The sequence below is a fragment of the Dermacentor andersoni genome, chromosome 3, assembly GCF_023375885.2.
Source record: "Dermacentor andersoni chromosome 3, qqDerAnde1_hic_scaffold, whole genome shotgun sequence".
NCBI lineage: Eukaryota > Metazoa > Arthropoda > Arachnida > Ixodida > Ixodidae > Dermacentor > Dermacentor andersoni.
In genome coordinates this window covers 170,901,474-170,919,562 of record NC_092816.1, presented here as the reverse complement: position 1 = coordinate 170,919,562, position 18,089 = coordinate 170,901,474, and the positions used below count along the sequence as shown (strand labels likewise).

Genomic DNA, 18,089 nt, shown 5'->3' with positions numbered 1-18,089 from the left:
CTGCTTCACGACCGCCGCGGGTCGGCCCGGTATTGCACTCTCTACGGGACCGGTCCACGCTGGCCCTCTTTTACTGTTGACACAGAAACACGAAAACGAGATGGAACGATGGCCACAAGCAGCTTTGCTGTAAAAAGGCCTACTTCTTTGGCACGAACATCTCTTTTCAGGCTCAGCCATGACAATTCAAAGTGAATTAAGTAGCAGCAGTTTTAAGCGTCGTCCTTAAATCTTTTAATTTCCCCGAGATGCAATGGGAACTGCGCCATATTGTTGTAGCCCAATATTAAATTGTCCTCGCATAAGCATGATGACATATTCTAGCACAAGGCACGGTAAAAGGTTATTTCCTTCTCTCTTTACCCATTACACTTTGCCCCAAGGTGGAACTACCGATTAATCCGCAGTTTCGTTCACTGAGTCATTTCTCGACAACTCCGTCATAAACTACTAATATCTTGTATTGTGTCCTAGTATTCATTACACATTGCACATTTAGGTACCATGTCTTAGTCAATAATGCAGAACATCTAGAAAACCTCTGAAACGTTTAGCTACTGCACGCAGCGAAAGTGTTGATGGACAGCACACATGAATGCGCGAATGCTTCGCAGGTTCGTTAAAAAAAATTATGGGGTTTTACGTGCCAAAACCACTTTCTGATTATGAGGCACGCCGTAGTGGGGGACTCCGGAAATTTCGACCACCTGGGGTTCTTTAACGTGCACCTAAATCTAAGCCCACGGGTGTTTTCGCATTTCGCCCCCACCGAAATGCGTCCGCCGTGGCCGGGATTCGATCCCGCGACCTCGTGCTCAGCAGCCTAACACCATAGCCACTGAGCAACCACGGCGGGTCGCAGGTTCGTTGTCCGGGACAAAAGATCATGTGAATGTTAAGTGCGCAATCTTTAGTTTTCTACCTTACATCGAATGGTAATGTTTGCCTCACATGGTATTCAGCTCATTTCGCTGTCCTTATTAAAAGAGAAAGAAAGCTTACCGCACTCTGTCACGAATCTTCTCCTGACTGCAGACAGAAAGCCGGTATTTTTTTGTACCTCCGTCTACGTAGCTCATGAGGTATCCTTCAGACCATGGGCACCTTGGAGTTTCATCATGTGGTGACCCTAATCTGAATGACGGAACAGTCAATCATTGTAAATACCAACTTTTTTCCTCATCGGGTCTGGTGATAGATGCACTTACATATGGGCAAGTTCGTGAGCCATAACCTCGGCTCCAAAGTAAGAAGTAGGGATATCTTCGCCCACTCCTGCAGCCTCCTTTGTGCAGACTGAGCCAACAGCTCCGATTCCTGACAAGGACAACGCTTGTAGTTATGTTTTATCTGTGTTATAGGTGTATCGAACAATACTTTAGGAATTATTACTAATGAAATCACGCTATAGCTTAACGTACACTCGGCCATAAGATGGCGCGCGCCTGTTGTCGAGACCGACGCTTGCGCGGATTCCTTCGTGATTGCGAGCGTGCATGCTTTCGCGCTTCCTCCTTGAGCGCCGGCGATATCCGAGTGCAGCCGCGAGTTCACCCTCTTGCGCCAATCGCAACAGGGGCACTTCGCGGCTGCACTCCGTTATCGCCGGCGACAGGGGGGGGGGGGGGGGGGGGGCAGGTAGTGTGGCGAGGGCGTCTGCTCCTTAACCCGGCCGTGGCAGCGCATAGTTCTCTGCGCGGGTCGGCACATACGCGGACCACTCGCCGTATGTTGAATGTATTCTTTGATTGGTACAAACTTTTGGCGCACTGAGATGGCTGGTCGCATCATGTGCGCTGTCTTCCCGTGTGCCCAATATTGCGGGTCGCGTAATGCCAAGTGCCGGAATCGCGTTGAAGGGAGAGGCAGTCCGAAACGTACGCTCCCCGAGGCTGGCGTTCTTCATCACGCCAGCCTTGTCACAAGTGTTCGCGTTGATCCATTAAGATCTGTTTATGTCGTTTGCGCGGGTGTGACATCGTGCTTCTTATGAGCCGAATGTTTACTGCAATTTATACGGCTGATAAGACTGTGAACCTCACTTGGTCTAGTCGTCTAACATTTTGGTACCGCTATCGATGCTTGACCTTTCAGGCTATACTGCCAGGTTTTTGCTCCCATGTAGTAGAAAGAAAATTCTGTTCTAGGTGTTTTTATTTCTGTATTTTCACGAGACGTTAACAACACGATCTATAGTCAAAGTTTGTAAATACTTCGATGGTAATGTCATTCTAGATAATTGTTCATTTATGGTGATTGGAGGCCGACCGATGATGTGGTTCATACGTTCATAGTTGCAGCTGTAGGATGCCACACTTAAACAGAAGTTTATTAAAGGGTCCCTGAAGGGTTTGTACGAATTCTGTTGATGCGTAGAGTACAGCTACAGTAAACCATTTGTGCCACAATTTAACTGAAGCATCTCATCTTAAGAGAACTAGAGTCGATTACATAGTTACTGTATTCCTCAACCATGCTTTTTCTCATCAACTCGTTCGCTCAGTGACAGGGGCTAAGCTCCGTCTTCACTGGATCAGCGTCATGATGTGACGTAGTGTCGTCTACTTCCAGCTTTTTCAGCCAGCGTGCGAAACCTCTCCCACTTCTCCGCTAGCCACAGGCGTATTTACCGGCGGGGGAGGGGGACTTTACCTCTTACTGTCAAAAGTGGGAGGGGTGCAAAGTATGCCATTTGCCCCCGACTACCACTTTTGAAAGCGGGCACACTGTTGGACATACACTTGAAAGTCTAACAAAACTTCACCGGACATGACATGACAATAACTTTATTTAAGTCCTGAGAAACTGAGATCTAGGGGAGCCGAAAGCTCCCCAAGATCAAATCCGTGGCTCCGCCCACGATGGGACCGGTAGACGAAGTACCACCGCAATGTCGTGGGTCCTGTGAACAGCCCGGAGTTGAATGTGAAGATTGCTGGTCTTGAGGGATTCCTCCCATTGCTCTTTCGTAATGGGTGAAGAGGTGTTAAGGGCTGGGCACAGCCAGAGCATGTGATCAAAAGAGCATGAGTCATGTCCATATTTGGGGCACGACTTTGAGTGGTCAGGGTTTATACTGTTGCGGTACGGAGGAGTGCGATACGAACGGGTTTGCAGAAGTCTGAGAGGCTAGCCTCAGGTTTCATCAATTTGGCATGATGGTGGAAATGTCCTCCTGCCCACTGGATAATGAGAAACAATTTCGTGGAAAGTACATAATGAATCTTTGTCGATTTTGACCTTGTTCGGAGCCTGGCTACCCACCACAGCGCGGTGCGTGAAATAGCGCGCTCTCCTGTGAGCCTGCTCGTTAGGATTACATCCGAGCGGGTTAACTGAGCCATCGAGACGGGCTGGGAACCACGAGTCGTCGTATCCTGCTTTGCTGCTCTCCTGAGTTCTTTGAAGTGCTTTGTTCACAATACTGTTCGTCTGTTTAGACACGAGGGCAGACGAGAAGGATATGAGCTCCGTGCGTGCGTCCGAGAAGACGATAGGGGGAACTTTTGAGCTGTGAAAAGCCAGAGCGATCGCCGGCTCCTCCACCACATGGGCAAACTTAGTATAAACAGAGGCTGCATTAACCAGGTATCCCCCGTGTCAACAACCGAAACAGAGAATTTATCCTCACTGTCATATCTGGCAACATCGACAAAGAGGGCATCTAATTTTGCCGATTGATGTTTTGAAGGATGGACTTGGCTCTCGCGAATCTACCCTCGTTATGCACTGGGTGGATGTTTCGCGGGACAGGGTCAACCATGAAGCGAATTCTGGTTTCCTGGGTCAAGCTAAGTTTAGTCCCCGGTTCATGTCTCGGTTGGATACCCGCTTCTTCTGAAATCTTGACCCCTGGCTTAGTGGATAGTCTCATTACTTGAGTCACTGTGTGCTCTTTTATTAGCTCATCGATGGTGTTGTGGAGTTCTAGCTTCAGCAGCTTCTCGGTGCTCGTGGACTGCGCAAGGCCGAACACGCGCTTGAGGCTGGTTCCCATTAGGGAGGCGATTTTTACCTTTTTCGTCTTACACCAATTAAGAGGAAGCTTTAGCTCGGGCCCAACTCCGACGCGGCCTATTCAAATACATGTAAAACGCAAAAACGTTTTTGTGAGATAACTCCTGCACCGATTTTAATGAAATTTGTTTCATTTGAGAGAGAAAGTTAAGATCTAGTGTCTGTTGGAAGCGGAAGTTCGATTTAGGGTTTCAATTTCGTTAAAAAGATTTTCACTAATTGGAAAGCTTGAAAAAAAAATAGAAGCACGAAGTTCACATATTCATAGCTCTCCATCAAGAACAGATATCGCGGTTCTGTAAATGGCATGAATTAGATCATTCAAAGCGGACTAATTCAATAGGTCATCTTGTATCTTACGTGAACTTGTTGCGTTGTTTACAAGGGTTCAGCAAAAGCTGCATTTCCATATTACTACATTTTTTGAGATTCATGTGTAACATATCAATTTTGTCCGCTTTAGATGTACTATTATATGCGATTCACATAATTATATTATCATCTTTCGTTGTTGAGTTACAGGGTTGTAAACTTGATAATTTCATTTTCTGGAAATTCCCGATTTTTTACAATTTTTTATAAAAAGTTGACGCCCTAACACGAAAATATGAAACCAACAGTCACTGGATTTTAAGTTTTTCTTTTAAATGCAACAAACCTCGTCAAATTTGGTGCAGTGGTTGCCGAGAAAAACGAATTCTCCTTTTACGTGTATTTAGATAGGAGCACCCGAGCTAAAGCTTCCTCTTAAGGTACGGCGTGATGTAGACATGACTTAGGAAGAATGCCTGATAAGCTCTGTGCAGATTGTCGTCTTTGATACCGCCTGTTCGATTTGAGACGCGGGCTACAGGTCTTAGGACATTACTAGCCTGTTCAGTGAGCCTGTTGAGGGCCGTCAAGTTACAGCTCTTGGCATCAATGAGGTGACCTAGAATCTTGACCGAGTCCATCGTCGGTATTGGATGTCCAGTCTTAGCTCAAATTTCTGTCGGAAGAGTTTCGAGAGGCGCAAGGCTTCTAACTCCTTGTCTGGACTGCCGGTAGAAGAGTAGCTCTGATTTAGCGCGGGAGAGTTCAAGGCCCATGTTTGAAAGAAAGTCTTCCGTAGCCTCCAACCCGCTTTGTAACGAGTGTTCGAGCATGGCTAGCGAGCCGCCCGGCGCCCAGATCGTGGCGTGCCCACGTTAGGGATTGCAGCGACGCGAATGGAGAGCTTGAGCATGTCTATATTGAATAAGAGTGGGGAGAGGATGGAGCCCTGCGGGGTGCTGCAGGTGCCCAGCTTGTAGGGTCCTCCCGAGACCCTGTCGAGTCGGAGGTGTGCATTGCGATCCACGAGGAAATATGTGGTGTAGTCATGAAAACGGTGACCCAGGTTAACAGAGGAAATCTCCGTCAGGATTTGTCTATGCGCGACCCGGTCGAAGGCCTTGGAGAGGTCCAGTGCGAGGATCCCTCCCACGTGGCCAGTAGTGTTATCAAATATTGCTCTCTTAAGCAAAAGCACAGCGTTCTGTGTGGACAACGCCTGTCTAAAGCCGATTAGGTTGTGTCTAAAGAGCTCCTTGTTTTCAATATGTTGAGTGATCTTCTTATGTATCACGTGCTCCGCAACTTTTGGCGATGCATGACGTAAGGGAAATAGGCCGCAGGTTGTTTATATGTGGGTGTTTTCCTGGTTTGAGCTTGAGTTCCACTTTTGCGGAATGCCAGTCTACCGTAACCTGTCCAGTTTTTCATACCTCATTGATTTCTGTCGTGACTATCTCGATTGCCCTAGCGTCTAGGTTCCTGAGGAGCTTCTTCGTGACTCCAACGGGTCCCGGGGCTGATATGCCATTTAGATTAAAGAAAACATGTGTGATCTCTGACCCGGTAAAGGGTTCATCTAGATCAGGTGCCGAGAGTCCCATACACGCTCTACCGGGCTATCCCCGTCTTTGACGAGGGGGAGATAAGTATGTGCTAAGTTCTTGGCTGATTCCCTCTCGGTGAGCGCGATTGCGATTTGCTTCTTTATGAGCCTATCCGTCGCCAGGCTAAGGGTGCCCTTAGGCTGTTTATCGTTGAGACTTTTCATTAACCTCCATTTGCTACCTCTTAGCATACGCCCGTCCGTTTCGGTACACGTCTAATCCCATTGCTGCCGGGCGAGCTGCGCTACATTGCACCTAAATTTTCTTTCTTAATAGAGTGGCGACGTAGGTAATCCTTTCTTTGCTACGTTTTCCCTGCTTCGGCAGCGAGGATTGTCTTTTGTGCCTCCTCGAGATGCGCTGTAACGGACAACGCGCAGGATTCGTCATGCACGCTCGCTTTGTGGAGAAGGCGTGACGCTGGGCAGTCCCCGCACTAGCAAATGTCAGCTTACGCTGATTGCATCATGCGCAGGTTTTTAGGACCGCTATATCCGTATTTGAAAATACAATCGGCTTGCTACATATAACCTGCGGCTAAGGGGGAGGGCAGTTTAAGGTACTATAAGCAGCCGCGCCCAATGATTGGTGTGTCGTAACGGCGCCCGCCGCTATCAGTGCGTGATCGGCGAAAGATAGCAGGCGTTTGTAGTCCAACCCGCCGGCAGGCAAAAGACCCCGACCTTTATTTCCACAGCAGTTGCTTTCAAACCAGCGTGACGTCAGCGACACGTGGTTCCATACATGCGTCAGGCACAATGAATCGCCGCGTCATGCGGGAGCGTGCATTCAGCCGCACGGAAATGCATTCCAGCACATGGTGTGCCTTAATTACGGCATGAATTCATTGGATTATCGAATGTTGGAACTATTCGATCTCCGTCCAGAGATAGCCTACAAAGCGTTGCAGTCTCAGTATCTTATCACTATCAATAATCTAATCAGACCTCTTACAGCTATAACTGTCGAATTTCATTGTGTAATCACAACTTAACGTTCATGTGCTCCTGAAAAGTACCTTGGTCGAACGTGCAGAGCCATTTCAATACCAATAGAAGACTGACTTGGATTTCTCTAAAGCCATGTGTCACTTCTCACTTAGTCGATTTCATTTTCAGGCTGCTTTAAAATAAGAGCCACACTAATAATTTATCGCCAGGAGCAAAAACAGCAGATATTTGAATAATGAGGAAACGAGGGCCACTTGTTGGTGACATGTACTGAAAATTTGAACGTGTAAGTTGTTTTTGAGCTCTGAAAACACTTGCTGAATACTCGCTTTCTCGGGATTATTATGCGTTACACACGGCATTTAGTTATTGCCACTGATATCCTCGATAAGCTATAGGGGACACGATGTTCATATTTATTAGAAGTAGGAAACAATGTTCTGAGTGACTTGGGATACTTGTTTATTCTGTGTAGGTTCATTACAGCCCTTGTAGAAAGTTACTCATTCAAGCGTTCCAGCGTGTGATACTAACGCTGGTCGAACTGTTTCCCAGACTCCTAAAACAACTCCACGCGATATGTACTTGATATTCCGCAAAAACAGGGAGAGTTTCAAGTACAATAGGTAGCGAAACTTTAACGTTCGTGTTTGAAGTGAAAGTGTTGCAGATAATTACTAAACCGCTGTGTTTCCATGTGTTCTCATGCACCAAACGAGATTCGTAGTACCTGCGTTATCCTCGGTGAGCGAAACAAGGCATCTTTTTCATATCTGGGGGGAATTCGTGGCGTGGTATGGGTAATCTGTAGGCAATGTTGCAAATGGTTGGGTTAAAGGCGCCTTTTCCAGTCGAGTATGTATGCAAGTGGTCCATAGCGTTATTAGTCTGTTTTACGAGTGCTGTAAGACTTAGACCGCTGCGCTGGCAAAACACATCAACTGAGGTCAGATTTCGGAGCGTAGAGGGAACAACACGCCTAGTTTATGTGCGATCGTTAATGCATGTTGATGAAATATAGCGTTAAAAATATTGTAAGAGTATTCTAAAGAATCACGTTGCTGTTATTAGATGCTTTTCCCAATGCCCGAAGAGAACTCTGTGTTTATGATATCTTGTACTTCGAAGGAATAGGCAGCATTTTAAGTGCAATGTGTCACATAGTTTTAACGTTTCTGGCTTATTGAGAAGCCTTTTGAATAATTATTGAACCCTCGTTCTTCGTTTTTTTTTTTTTTACTTTTTCATGCGTGGTATACTAGGTTCACCTGGTGTCGTCGCTAAACTAAATGAGCCAGTTTCTTTATGTTTGGTGACTGTAAGGATAACGTAATGAGTGATGTCTAGTTAAAGTTAGGAATAGATGGGTAATTGCAGCTTTCGCAATAAATTACGTATGCAAGCGCTCTAGAGTGTTATGAGCGGGTCTAACGAACGGCGGAGAAATGTGCGCGTTGCCCTGGCACAACTATAGAAGCCACCAAGACCAAATTTAGTGATAATTGGTACTGCGCTATGCAAACGCTCTATGGGAAGTTAAATGCGGTTGGATCAAGCACAGTCTTTGTAAAAACTTCTTATACAAATGTTAGAGCGTGCGATATGGCAACTATCAGCCATGCTTCCCAGTGTCCTGACGTAACTATAGGTTACAACAGGCCTATATTTTGTGGAAAGGGAAGTGGGGTCATGGTAAGTGCAATGTGCGACAAAATTTCGCGTTCCTTTTTCAGTTATAAATGATGAAAATAGTCACTGAGGCGTTATTTTTTACTCCTATTTTCATGCGTCATAAGACGTTCCTGCTTGGTGTCGACGATGTCATCGGTGAACTAAAGAAGTCACTTTGTTTATATTTGCTGAAAATGAAGGACGCATTATGGGCAACACGTACGTAAACTTTATATTGTGGTGACTAACTCTGACATTTCCGGTAAATTACGCGTGAATGCGATCCGCAACTTAATGAAGGTCTTTTAGGAACAAATCAGAAGATATCCCCCTGGCCTGGGAGAACTTCGAACTCAATGTGTATACAATTTAGCGAAAACTTAGCGGGGAAGGAGAAGGGATGGGGTTGGACGTGATGGTAAATGTTATGGCGAAGTAACATGCGTGTTGATGAATTAGTGGCTTTTCTTATTCCCCTCAAGAACTGTTCCAAAGCATGACATGCGCACAAGCTTTCCAACAGACCAGTCATATAAGGGCAACGTCTGATGTGAAAGTACCAAAGGGCCCATTAAGCGAAAAACCCGGTTTCCTGTATAGCGGCGAAAGGGCAACTAAATTCGCATTAACTGCGACACCCCGTCACGAGCGCGCCTTGACGGAGTAGAGCGGGAGAATGGGGACTGCTGTTTGTTGTTACCGCTCCACGTGTTGCGAGAGCGGAGAGGGCATCGCCGCAACGCCACGTCACCCGAGCGCCTGGACTGAGCAGATGCGGCGACGCAACGCAGAACGCCTTCGATACGCAGCGAAGTGTGGCTCAGAAACCGAGCGTCGTCTGTTAGCCCGAAAACTCGATACGGAGTGGCGTTGAATGGCGGCGATAAGCCCCGTGGAACGTAGGGAATATTTAGCACAGAAACTAAAATTGTAGATGCATCAATCTGATGCGGTGGAACGGCAGTGGGTCTGCAAGACTCGATAACATGCCCCATCAAAATTTGAAAACGGTAATCGCAGCTCAAAACTCGAAGAACCGCTCAGCGGCGTTCAGTTGGACACAAGTGCTTTAGCATTCACGACTCATCAGAAGTGCTCAGGTGTCCTCGGATTTCTTTATGGTATGTGATGTAATTGCAGGAAACCGAAACTTTTATTTCAACTTGCCGAACGAGACAGCGCCGCTCAAAATTTGGTTATAGTTATCCAAGGTCGCACACGCCTGCTCTTTTTTTCTTGCGAATATTGCTGGTGATTTATGTTGATTACACTTCGTTGTCTATAATAACCTCGACAATACTATTAACTAGCGATACATTCATGGTGTGGACTTAAACGCGAAGTACAATTTTTGTTTAATTATTGAAATGGTTTGTAGCAATGGAGCATTTTTTTACGTGCGCTGTACTGCTCCTACTGGGCCCGATTAGAGACCTCTGTCAGACACTCGTCATGTGTTGCGAGCGTTCTGTCGCAGTGCCGCGTGTGTCCGGTACTCAGGTAACCGCTGGCGAGCTGGGCATTGTTGAGCCCGGCGGCCCTCCAGATCGGGGAAGATGCATTCATCACACCTGTTAGCATATGAAATTGGCCTATCCACGCAGGAGTGAAGGTCGGCGCAAGGCTTCGACTTTGCACACCCGTCAGCAGCCCAAATTGGTATGACCATGCCGGGGATCGGATTCAGCGTGCGTTCCTCTGTCTCCTGACGCCGGATTGCTGGAAACCAAGAACAATGACGACGCAGGCATCAAAGCGGATCTGGAGGGCTGAGATGAGAACGCTCGGAAACAGTGCGTGACTCGGATATGCTAAGACGCTGCCACAGTGTGCTCCGATAGTTGGAGCCGTTTTGTAATCTCAATCATGTACCTTTTTGCATATATCCACTTTTCTTCATTCTCTTAAAACCTTGCTCGCAATCCTTTCTCCCGGCACCTGATACGACACCATCGATGGAAACTTTGTTGGCCGCACGAAACCCCGACTTCGCAACAGTGGTAGTCAGCGGTGAGATTGCCCTCACGGAACTTGAGGCCTGCTGATAATCGCAACAGCATTTTGCCGAGTGGGTGGAGGTGTAAACTAAAGGCCCTCCCTACTACTACCTTCGTGGTGAACGGGCTTAGTGCAAGCATGAGTGGCCTGAGCGGCCTGCACACTGCCGCCACCTAGTGGCGCAGAGCTTAAGCAGCCAAACCCTGATATACTATTGCTGTGAGCAAGTGTGAGACATTTAGCACATTTACAAAGACAATGTCTTCACGATTCGTTCCTGCCGAAATTGGACTCCAGCAGCAAAGCAGAATACACTTTGTTTGCTACTATATTAGATCCGTGTTAACTTTCTTCTGTGTCAGTACCGTGCCACCAGGTGGCGGCACCTTGCAGGAAGTTCACGTTTGCGCCAACGCTCATCCGGTAAAACGCCCATGCCCAGTCCGTGTGCGCTTGCGTTTACCCGAATACCGGATACGCTAAAGCTCTATCGTGGTAGTAATCTTTCGGCGTGAAGTCACGGCTACAAACGCGTAGATGCTTGCGCCGATCGGATATTGGCAGCCATGTGAGCTGCAGCCACATCGCCCACATGCTACCTTGCAGAGGGACATGATGTTGCAGCTTGACATGTTGCCGATCGCTGGATTTTTCGCCCCGCAACCTAACAAGGCCGATCCATCTTGCTCGCGAAAAGAAAGTTCGAGACCAGCACTCACCGCGCAGATAGTCTCAATACGGAGAACACATTGTCACACAAGCACTTACTGTGTGCCGGAATTGCTTGAGTGTGGTAATAAATTGCCGATGTGGATTCTCTTTCTGTTACTTTTTTTGTATAATTCAGTTAACCAACATTTGAACTATTGTGAATAACATTTGTTCACTATAGAGTTGGAAAAGTGATCGATGACGGGACCGGGGTAACCAATCGAATAGTTCGCCCAAATGACGTCAATTGGGATAACTACGGTAAATGTGAGGGGGCGGTTGAAAACCGAGGGGAGCGGCGCCGCTGTGATTGCTAGCGATGCACATTTCGAAAACTTTATAATAAACGCTTTACGCGGATCGTTAGAATGCGCCGCCTAACGATCAGAAGGAACTACCCTAACGACTCTGTATGCTTGTACAAAATCGTGAAAAATGTTTCGGGGTCACATTAAGGGTCGTTTAAGATTCCGCAAAAGAATATCGTTTCAGAGAACATGAAACTTATCAATAATGCTTGTACTAGGATGTCCGGCTCACCGTTTTGGTCCTTGTTGACTTTTCCACCAGCTTCTATTTCGAACAAATCGATGCTGAAAGTACAATTTTCCTTTTAGACGTTTTGAATTAAGGTGATATAAGAAGCTTGGTTGGTACGCAAATACAGCAGAGCTTGAGTAGTCTTTTATGCGGAACAGCGCGCTTTTTATGCGTAATCGGTTATAATAAAAAATAAGCACAGAAACTTTCTTACGTAGTCAGCATGAACACCAAGTCAGGATTTCCTGGTACTGCTCCTTCTCTGAAAGAAGCTTTTACTCCATCCAATGCCTTTTCCCCTTCAATTGTAGCTTGTTTGTGTTTAGATGAAGGGCCTTCCTGCGTAATTGCGTAAACACCAGCAATCAAGAACGCTAAGAATGTAAAGAATGTGTTACGAAGATGGTTCTGTGCCAATTTGTGTGCACTACCGGCACCTCAGCAAGATCACCCGCAAGGAAGTCTACCATCTCCGGCGCATACATGATGCGATTGACCGTCTACAAGGTGCAGAATTCTTCTCATCTCTAGATTGGTGCTCATCGTACTGGCAAGTACCCATGACAGATGCCGATCGGCCGAAGACAGCCTTGGTCACACCGGACGGCTTATACGAAAGAGTCAGTACTTTTTCTACTATGTAATAAGCCTGGAACTTTCGAGCTCATGATGGAGACAGTTCTACGGGGCTTGAAGTGGCACACGTGTTTGTGCTATCTTGTCGACGTTGCAGCTTTTGCTCCTCACTTCACCACGCACCTTCAAAGGCTCCGGTGTGTTTTGACGCGTTTGACAAACGCTGGCCTAAAACTAAACCTAAGGAAATGCCGATTCGCAGCTTGGTAGCTGATAATTCTAGGTTACGTCGTATCCAAGAGGATCATACTCCCTGATTCAGGCAAACTTCGGACCGTCGCTGAATTTCTTAAACCAACGTCCGCCAAAGGATTGCGCAGTTTTATAGGTCTCTGCTCTTACTTCAGGCGCTGCATTCGCAATTTCGCTGCCGTCATATCGCCCTTGACGAAACTACTTAGAAGCAGTGAGCAACGGACCCCTCACTTCGTGGTATTCCGAGTGTGACGAGGCTTCACAAAGCTACGTCGCTTGCTAACGTCCCCAGCAATTTTGCTGCATTACGACCCCACAGTCCCTACCGAGGTGCACACAGATGCCAGTGGTGTTGGCCTCGGCGCTCTGGTTGCCCAGCTCAAACAATGGGTTTCTTAGTATGTCATGCCTTATGGAAGTCGTACGCTTACGAAAGCTGAGGACAATTACACTGTGACAGAAAAAGAATGTCTGGCCATCACCTGGGCTCTTACTAAGTTCGGGCCTTATTTGTATGGCCGTCTATTTGATGTAGTCATGGACCAACATGCACTATTTTGGCTGTCGTCCTTGAATGTTCCCTCAGGCCATCTTGCCCGATGGGCACTTCACATGCATAACTACGATGTCCGCGTGTTGTACCGCAGCGGACGCCAGCATTCTGACGCCGATGCCCTCTCACGCTCTCCCTTACCTAACGAGAATACCAGCTGCTCACTATCCCAGTTTACGGTTTCTTCGCTCCACCTTACCACCCTCGCGTCTGAGCAGCTCAAGGACCATTGGATTGCCTCCTTACAGACTTGCTGTCTCGTTCATCATCACAACCAACCATTCGCACGTTACCTCGTCAAGCTCATCATTTCACCATTCGCGACAACCTGCTTCATCGACGCAAATAGAACCCCGACGGGTGCCAGTGCTTATTAATAGTACCTCACAGTCTGCGTTCCGAGATATACTCAGCCTTCCAGGGCGATCCACAGTGTGCACACTCGGGAGTTTTAAAAACGTACTAGCGCCTTCTAGAGCAGTACAACTGGAGAGGGATGTACAGCTACGTTAAGTTCTTTCGTTCTTGCCCCGATTGTCAGCGCCGGAAGTCTTCGCTCCACCTTTCGCTAGCAATTTTTCAACCTTTAACTTGCCCTGCCCGGCCGTTTGGACGCATTGGTATTGGCTTCTGAAGGCCTCTCCCCTGAAATCGGGTGGAAATCGCTGGGCCATTGTGGCAGCTGACCACCTCACGCGATACCCCGAAATTGCCGCCCTCCCGGCAGCTACAGCGCACGATGTTGCCTCCTTCCTGCTTGGTCGATTCATTCCGCGTCATGGATGGATGGATGGATGGATGGATGGATGGATGGATGGATGGATGGATGGATGGATGGAATAGCTTTACTGAAAGGTCCTGCGAGCTACGGGGTGTAAGGCCCCATAGATCGGGCTACACCCACTTTGGGACCGGGAGTTTTAGTTCCCTGGCCGCTTCGTGGGCTCGCTGGGCGGCCCAGAGCTGCTCCGCCAGGTCCGTGCTGAGTCATGGGCCACCTCAGTAATTGCTCAGTGATCACGGACGTGTCTTCCTCTCCGAAGTAGTTGAGGTCATTCTTAAAGAGTACCACGTTGTTCAACGTACAACTACAGCGTACCATCCTCAAACCAATGGCCTCACGGAACGCTTCAACGCTACGCTGGGCGACATGATTGCCATGTGCATCGCCTCCAACCACACGAATTGGGACGTCATTCTGCAGTTCGTGACCTAGGCGCACAACACCGCTACTCAGAGCACCAGCGGCTTTTCACCTGTTTTTTTACTGACGGTCGGCACCGTCGCACACCATCGATACGATTCTTTCATACCGGCCCGATACATCTGAATATGCTGCCGTTTCTGAATGGCATGACATGCTGAAGAGTGCGGCGACCTCGCTGGGGCCTTTATTTCCAATGACCAAAAACGCCAGGAGATCACTGGCGGTGACACCACTTCTGCGCACACCTTCCTTTCTGGAGCGCTTGTGTGGCTCTCGTTTCCTTCCGCTGCAACTGGTCTCTCTTCAAAACTACTACCCAACAATGAAGGGCACTACCGTGTCGTCGCACGCACATCCCACGTCAACTACGTGATCGAACCCGTTTAACCGTCTACGGATATGCGCCGTCGTGGACGAGACATTGCCATCGTCGAGCGCCTCAAGCCATACTATGATCCTTACATAGTAAGGAGCTGTGAGGTCGCCGGACAGCTCCCTTTTCGTTGCTGGGAATAATTGGAGCGAAAAAGAGGGGCGCTATAGTGGGCCATCCTCTCCAGTGCTTTCTAGTGGGTGAATCTGTCTAGCGCTTTTGCTCGAGGAATGCCGCACGTGCTGGGAGTCCCTGCCCTGCTCTAACGGTCGGTCCCAAATACCTGTGACTAACGAACGCCTTTACATATGTTACGAAAAAATTTTGTTTCGTTGGTTTGTTATTCCAAATAGATTTAGAATCCGCATCGCGTATGTGTTTGTGTTTTTTTTACACTTATTACAATTTATTCCAGTCGTCATATAACGGCGGCAAAAACTTCGGACGCTCGGCAGGACTTGCTTTGAGTATTTTCCTTCCCTGAACGCAGCGTCCCAAATAACAGACAAAGTGAGCTAAAGCCTAAAGGTTCTCGTTCTTGGAATAATTGGTAAATCAGCTTCATAGATATTCAAAGTGCAAGAAATATACTCACATACATGCACCCACTCACACAAACACCCCATAAAAGCGCTCGATGGTGAAGTGCTGAGTTGTCTGTTACGCATTCGTGCGTGTGAGTGATGTTTATTACCAATGCTTCTACTAAGAGATATCATTCTGAGGTCATGAGCCCGAGTGCAACCAGTCTAATGCATGCTAACAACTCGGCGCGAAGGTACTTTACGCAAAGTTAAGGCCTTGCTCACGTAGCATCACGGTCTATCATGACAAAGTCATGGCACAAAGTTATTAACGACGCAGTAGCTCCTGCACGTAATAAAGGTAAAATCAGACATCCACCCGTTCGTAGCAATTGCTACAAAGGAAACCTATACGGATTCCACGAAAGAAAAGCCTCGCAGTAGAAGAAAAATTCATCCTGGTCCGGGACTCGAACCCAGGACCACCGCCTTTCCGGGGCAGCCGCTTGTAGCAATTGCTACGAATGGGTGGATGTCTGACTTTCCCTTTGTTACTTCTCTCCACCTTGCGAGTTTCCGCGGAACAAGTACGTCAAACTCTTGCCTTTGCTTCGAGTTCTTGACAAAGTCGACTTCGCCCTGCTATCTGAATCGCCCTGCTATTAAGGAATCAGGGTGTAGACGAGCCGTATGTAAAAATACTGAAAGATATCTATAGCGGCTCCACAGCCACCGTAGTCCTCCATAAAGAAGGCAACAAAATCCCAATAAAGAAAGGCATCAGGCCGGGAGATACGATCTCTCCAATGCTATTCACAGCGTGTTTACAGGAGGTATTCAGAGACCTGGATAGGGAAGAATTGGGGATTAATGGAGAATACCTTAGTAACTTGCGATTCGTTGATGATATTGCCTTGCTTACTAACTCAGGGGACCAATTGCAATGCATGCTCATTGACCTGGAGAGGCAAAGCAGAAGAGTAGGTCTAAAAATTAATCTGCAGAAAACTAAAGTAATGTTTAACAGTCTCCGAAGAGAACAGCAATTTACAATAGGTAGCGAGGCACTGGAAGTGGTAAGGGAATACATCTAAGTGCAGGTAGTGACGGCGGATACGGATCATGAGACGGAAATAATCAGAAGAATAAGAATGGGCTGGGGTGCGTTTGGCAGGCATTCTCAGATCATGAACAGCAGGTTGCCATTACCCCTCAAGAGAAAAGTGCATAACAACTGTGTCTTACCAGTACTCACCTACGGGGCAGAAACCTGGAGACTTACGAAAAGGGTTCTATTCAAATTGAGGACAACGCAACGAGCCATGGAAAGAAGAATGATGGGTGTAACGTTAAGAGATAAGAAAAGAGCAGATTTGGTGAGGGAACAAACGCGAGTTAATGACATCTTCGTTGAAATCAAGAAAAAGAAATGGGCATGGGCAGGACATGTAATGAGGAGGGAAGATAACCGATGGTCATTAAGGGTTACGGACTGGATTCCAAGGGAAGGGAAGCGTAGCAGGGGGCGGCAGAAAGTTAGGTGGGCAGATGAGATTAAGAAGTTTGCCGGGACGACATGGCCACAATTAGTACATGACCGGGGTTGTTGGAGAAGTATGGGAGAAGCCTTTGCCCTGCAGTGGGCGTAACCAGGCTGATGATGATTATTATTATTATTATTATTATTATTATTATTATTATTATTATTATTATTATTATTATTATTATTATTATTATTATTATTATTATTAGCTCAGATGTTAGAGCGGCTGCCCCGGAGAGGTGGCGGTCCCGGGTTTGAGTCCCGGACCAGGACGAATTTTTTTTCAAATGCGGGGCTTTTCTTTCGTGGAATACGTATGGGTTTCCTTTGTAGCAATCGCTGCAAACGGGTGGATGTCTGATTTTCCCTTTATTACTTCTGTGCACTTTGCAAGTTACCGTAGTACTATTACGTCTAGCTCCTGCAACAAAGTAATTGCAGACAGTCGCTGACTGCTAAGTGGAGAGAGGCGCTCTGAATATGAATGTGTTCCCAAATGCGTTTCCACCGCACTAGTCTGCATAGCAAGCCTGCTTTATTAGGGTCATGGGGTTCGTCCTAGGGTTGCAGAGTGCGCAGGAAGGGAGGGGTCATTCAACGTGCATGCAATAAAAGGTGTTTTTAGAAATTTCACTTTAGCTGTGTCATACGAGGTAGTGCTGGCGCAATCATGCTTAGATAACCTCTTTCGCTAACGCTGACGCAATCAGTCCGGTGAGCTTACCTTTTTCCGTGTTATTCCGACGAGCCGGAATGTGATACTGGGTCTCTTCATCTCAAGGAATCTTAAGTTAACCTGAAAGAGAGATTGAATATGTATACTTGCAGCAGCCGTTGCATCGCGTCGAGATAGTTTGAGCGAACTCGCACGATCACCGGGGCTCCGTTCACATCCCGTGCTGGCAGCGGCAATGTGAATAGATAGATAGATAGATAGATAGATAGATAGATAGATAGATAGATAGATAGATAGATAGATAGATAGATAGATAGATAGATAGATAGATAGACAGACAGATAGATAGATAGATAGATAGATAGATAGATAGATAGATAGATAGATAGATAGATAGATAGATAGATAGATAGATAGATAGATAGATAGATAGATAGATAGATAGATAGATAGATAGATAGATAGATAGATAGATTGCATGCTCTGTTTGACTTTCTGTTGTGTTCCTAAATTACGTCTATGGTTTCGCTCCTATAAGCAAATATAACACAAGCTATTGTAATGAGCTTTACGGAC

The 18,089-nt window shown here is 47.0% G+C and overlaps 1 protein-coding gene across 1 annotated transcript in view; it reads right to left on the bottom strand.

Annotated features, from left to right (window-relative positions):
* The window catches only part of LOC126524470 (A disintegrin and metalloproteinase with thrombospondin motifs like), a 42,817-nt gene extending 25,189 nt beyond the window's left edge, over positions 1-17,628 (bottom strand). The window contains exons 1-5 of the mRNA XM_050172783.3: positions 17,562-17,628; positions 12,021-12,145; positions 11,807-11,859; positions 1,209-1,317; positions 1,003-1,134 (exon numbers count right to left, since the gene is read on the bottom strand). Of these exons, the coding sequence (XP_050028740.3) occupies positions 1,003-1,134; positions 1,209-1,317; positions 11,807-11,859; positions 12,021-12,145; positions 17,562-17,612 (470 nt within the window). The 5' untranslated portion in view covers positions 17,613-17,628. The remainder of the gene's footprint in view (positions 1-1,002; positions 1,135-1,208; positions 1,318-11,806; positions 11,860-12,020; positions 12,146-17,561) is intronic.
* Between the last annotated feature and the right edge of the window lie 461 nt (positions 17,629-18,089).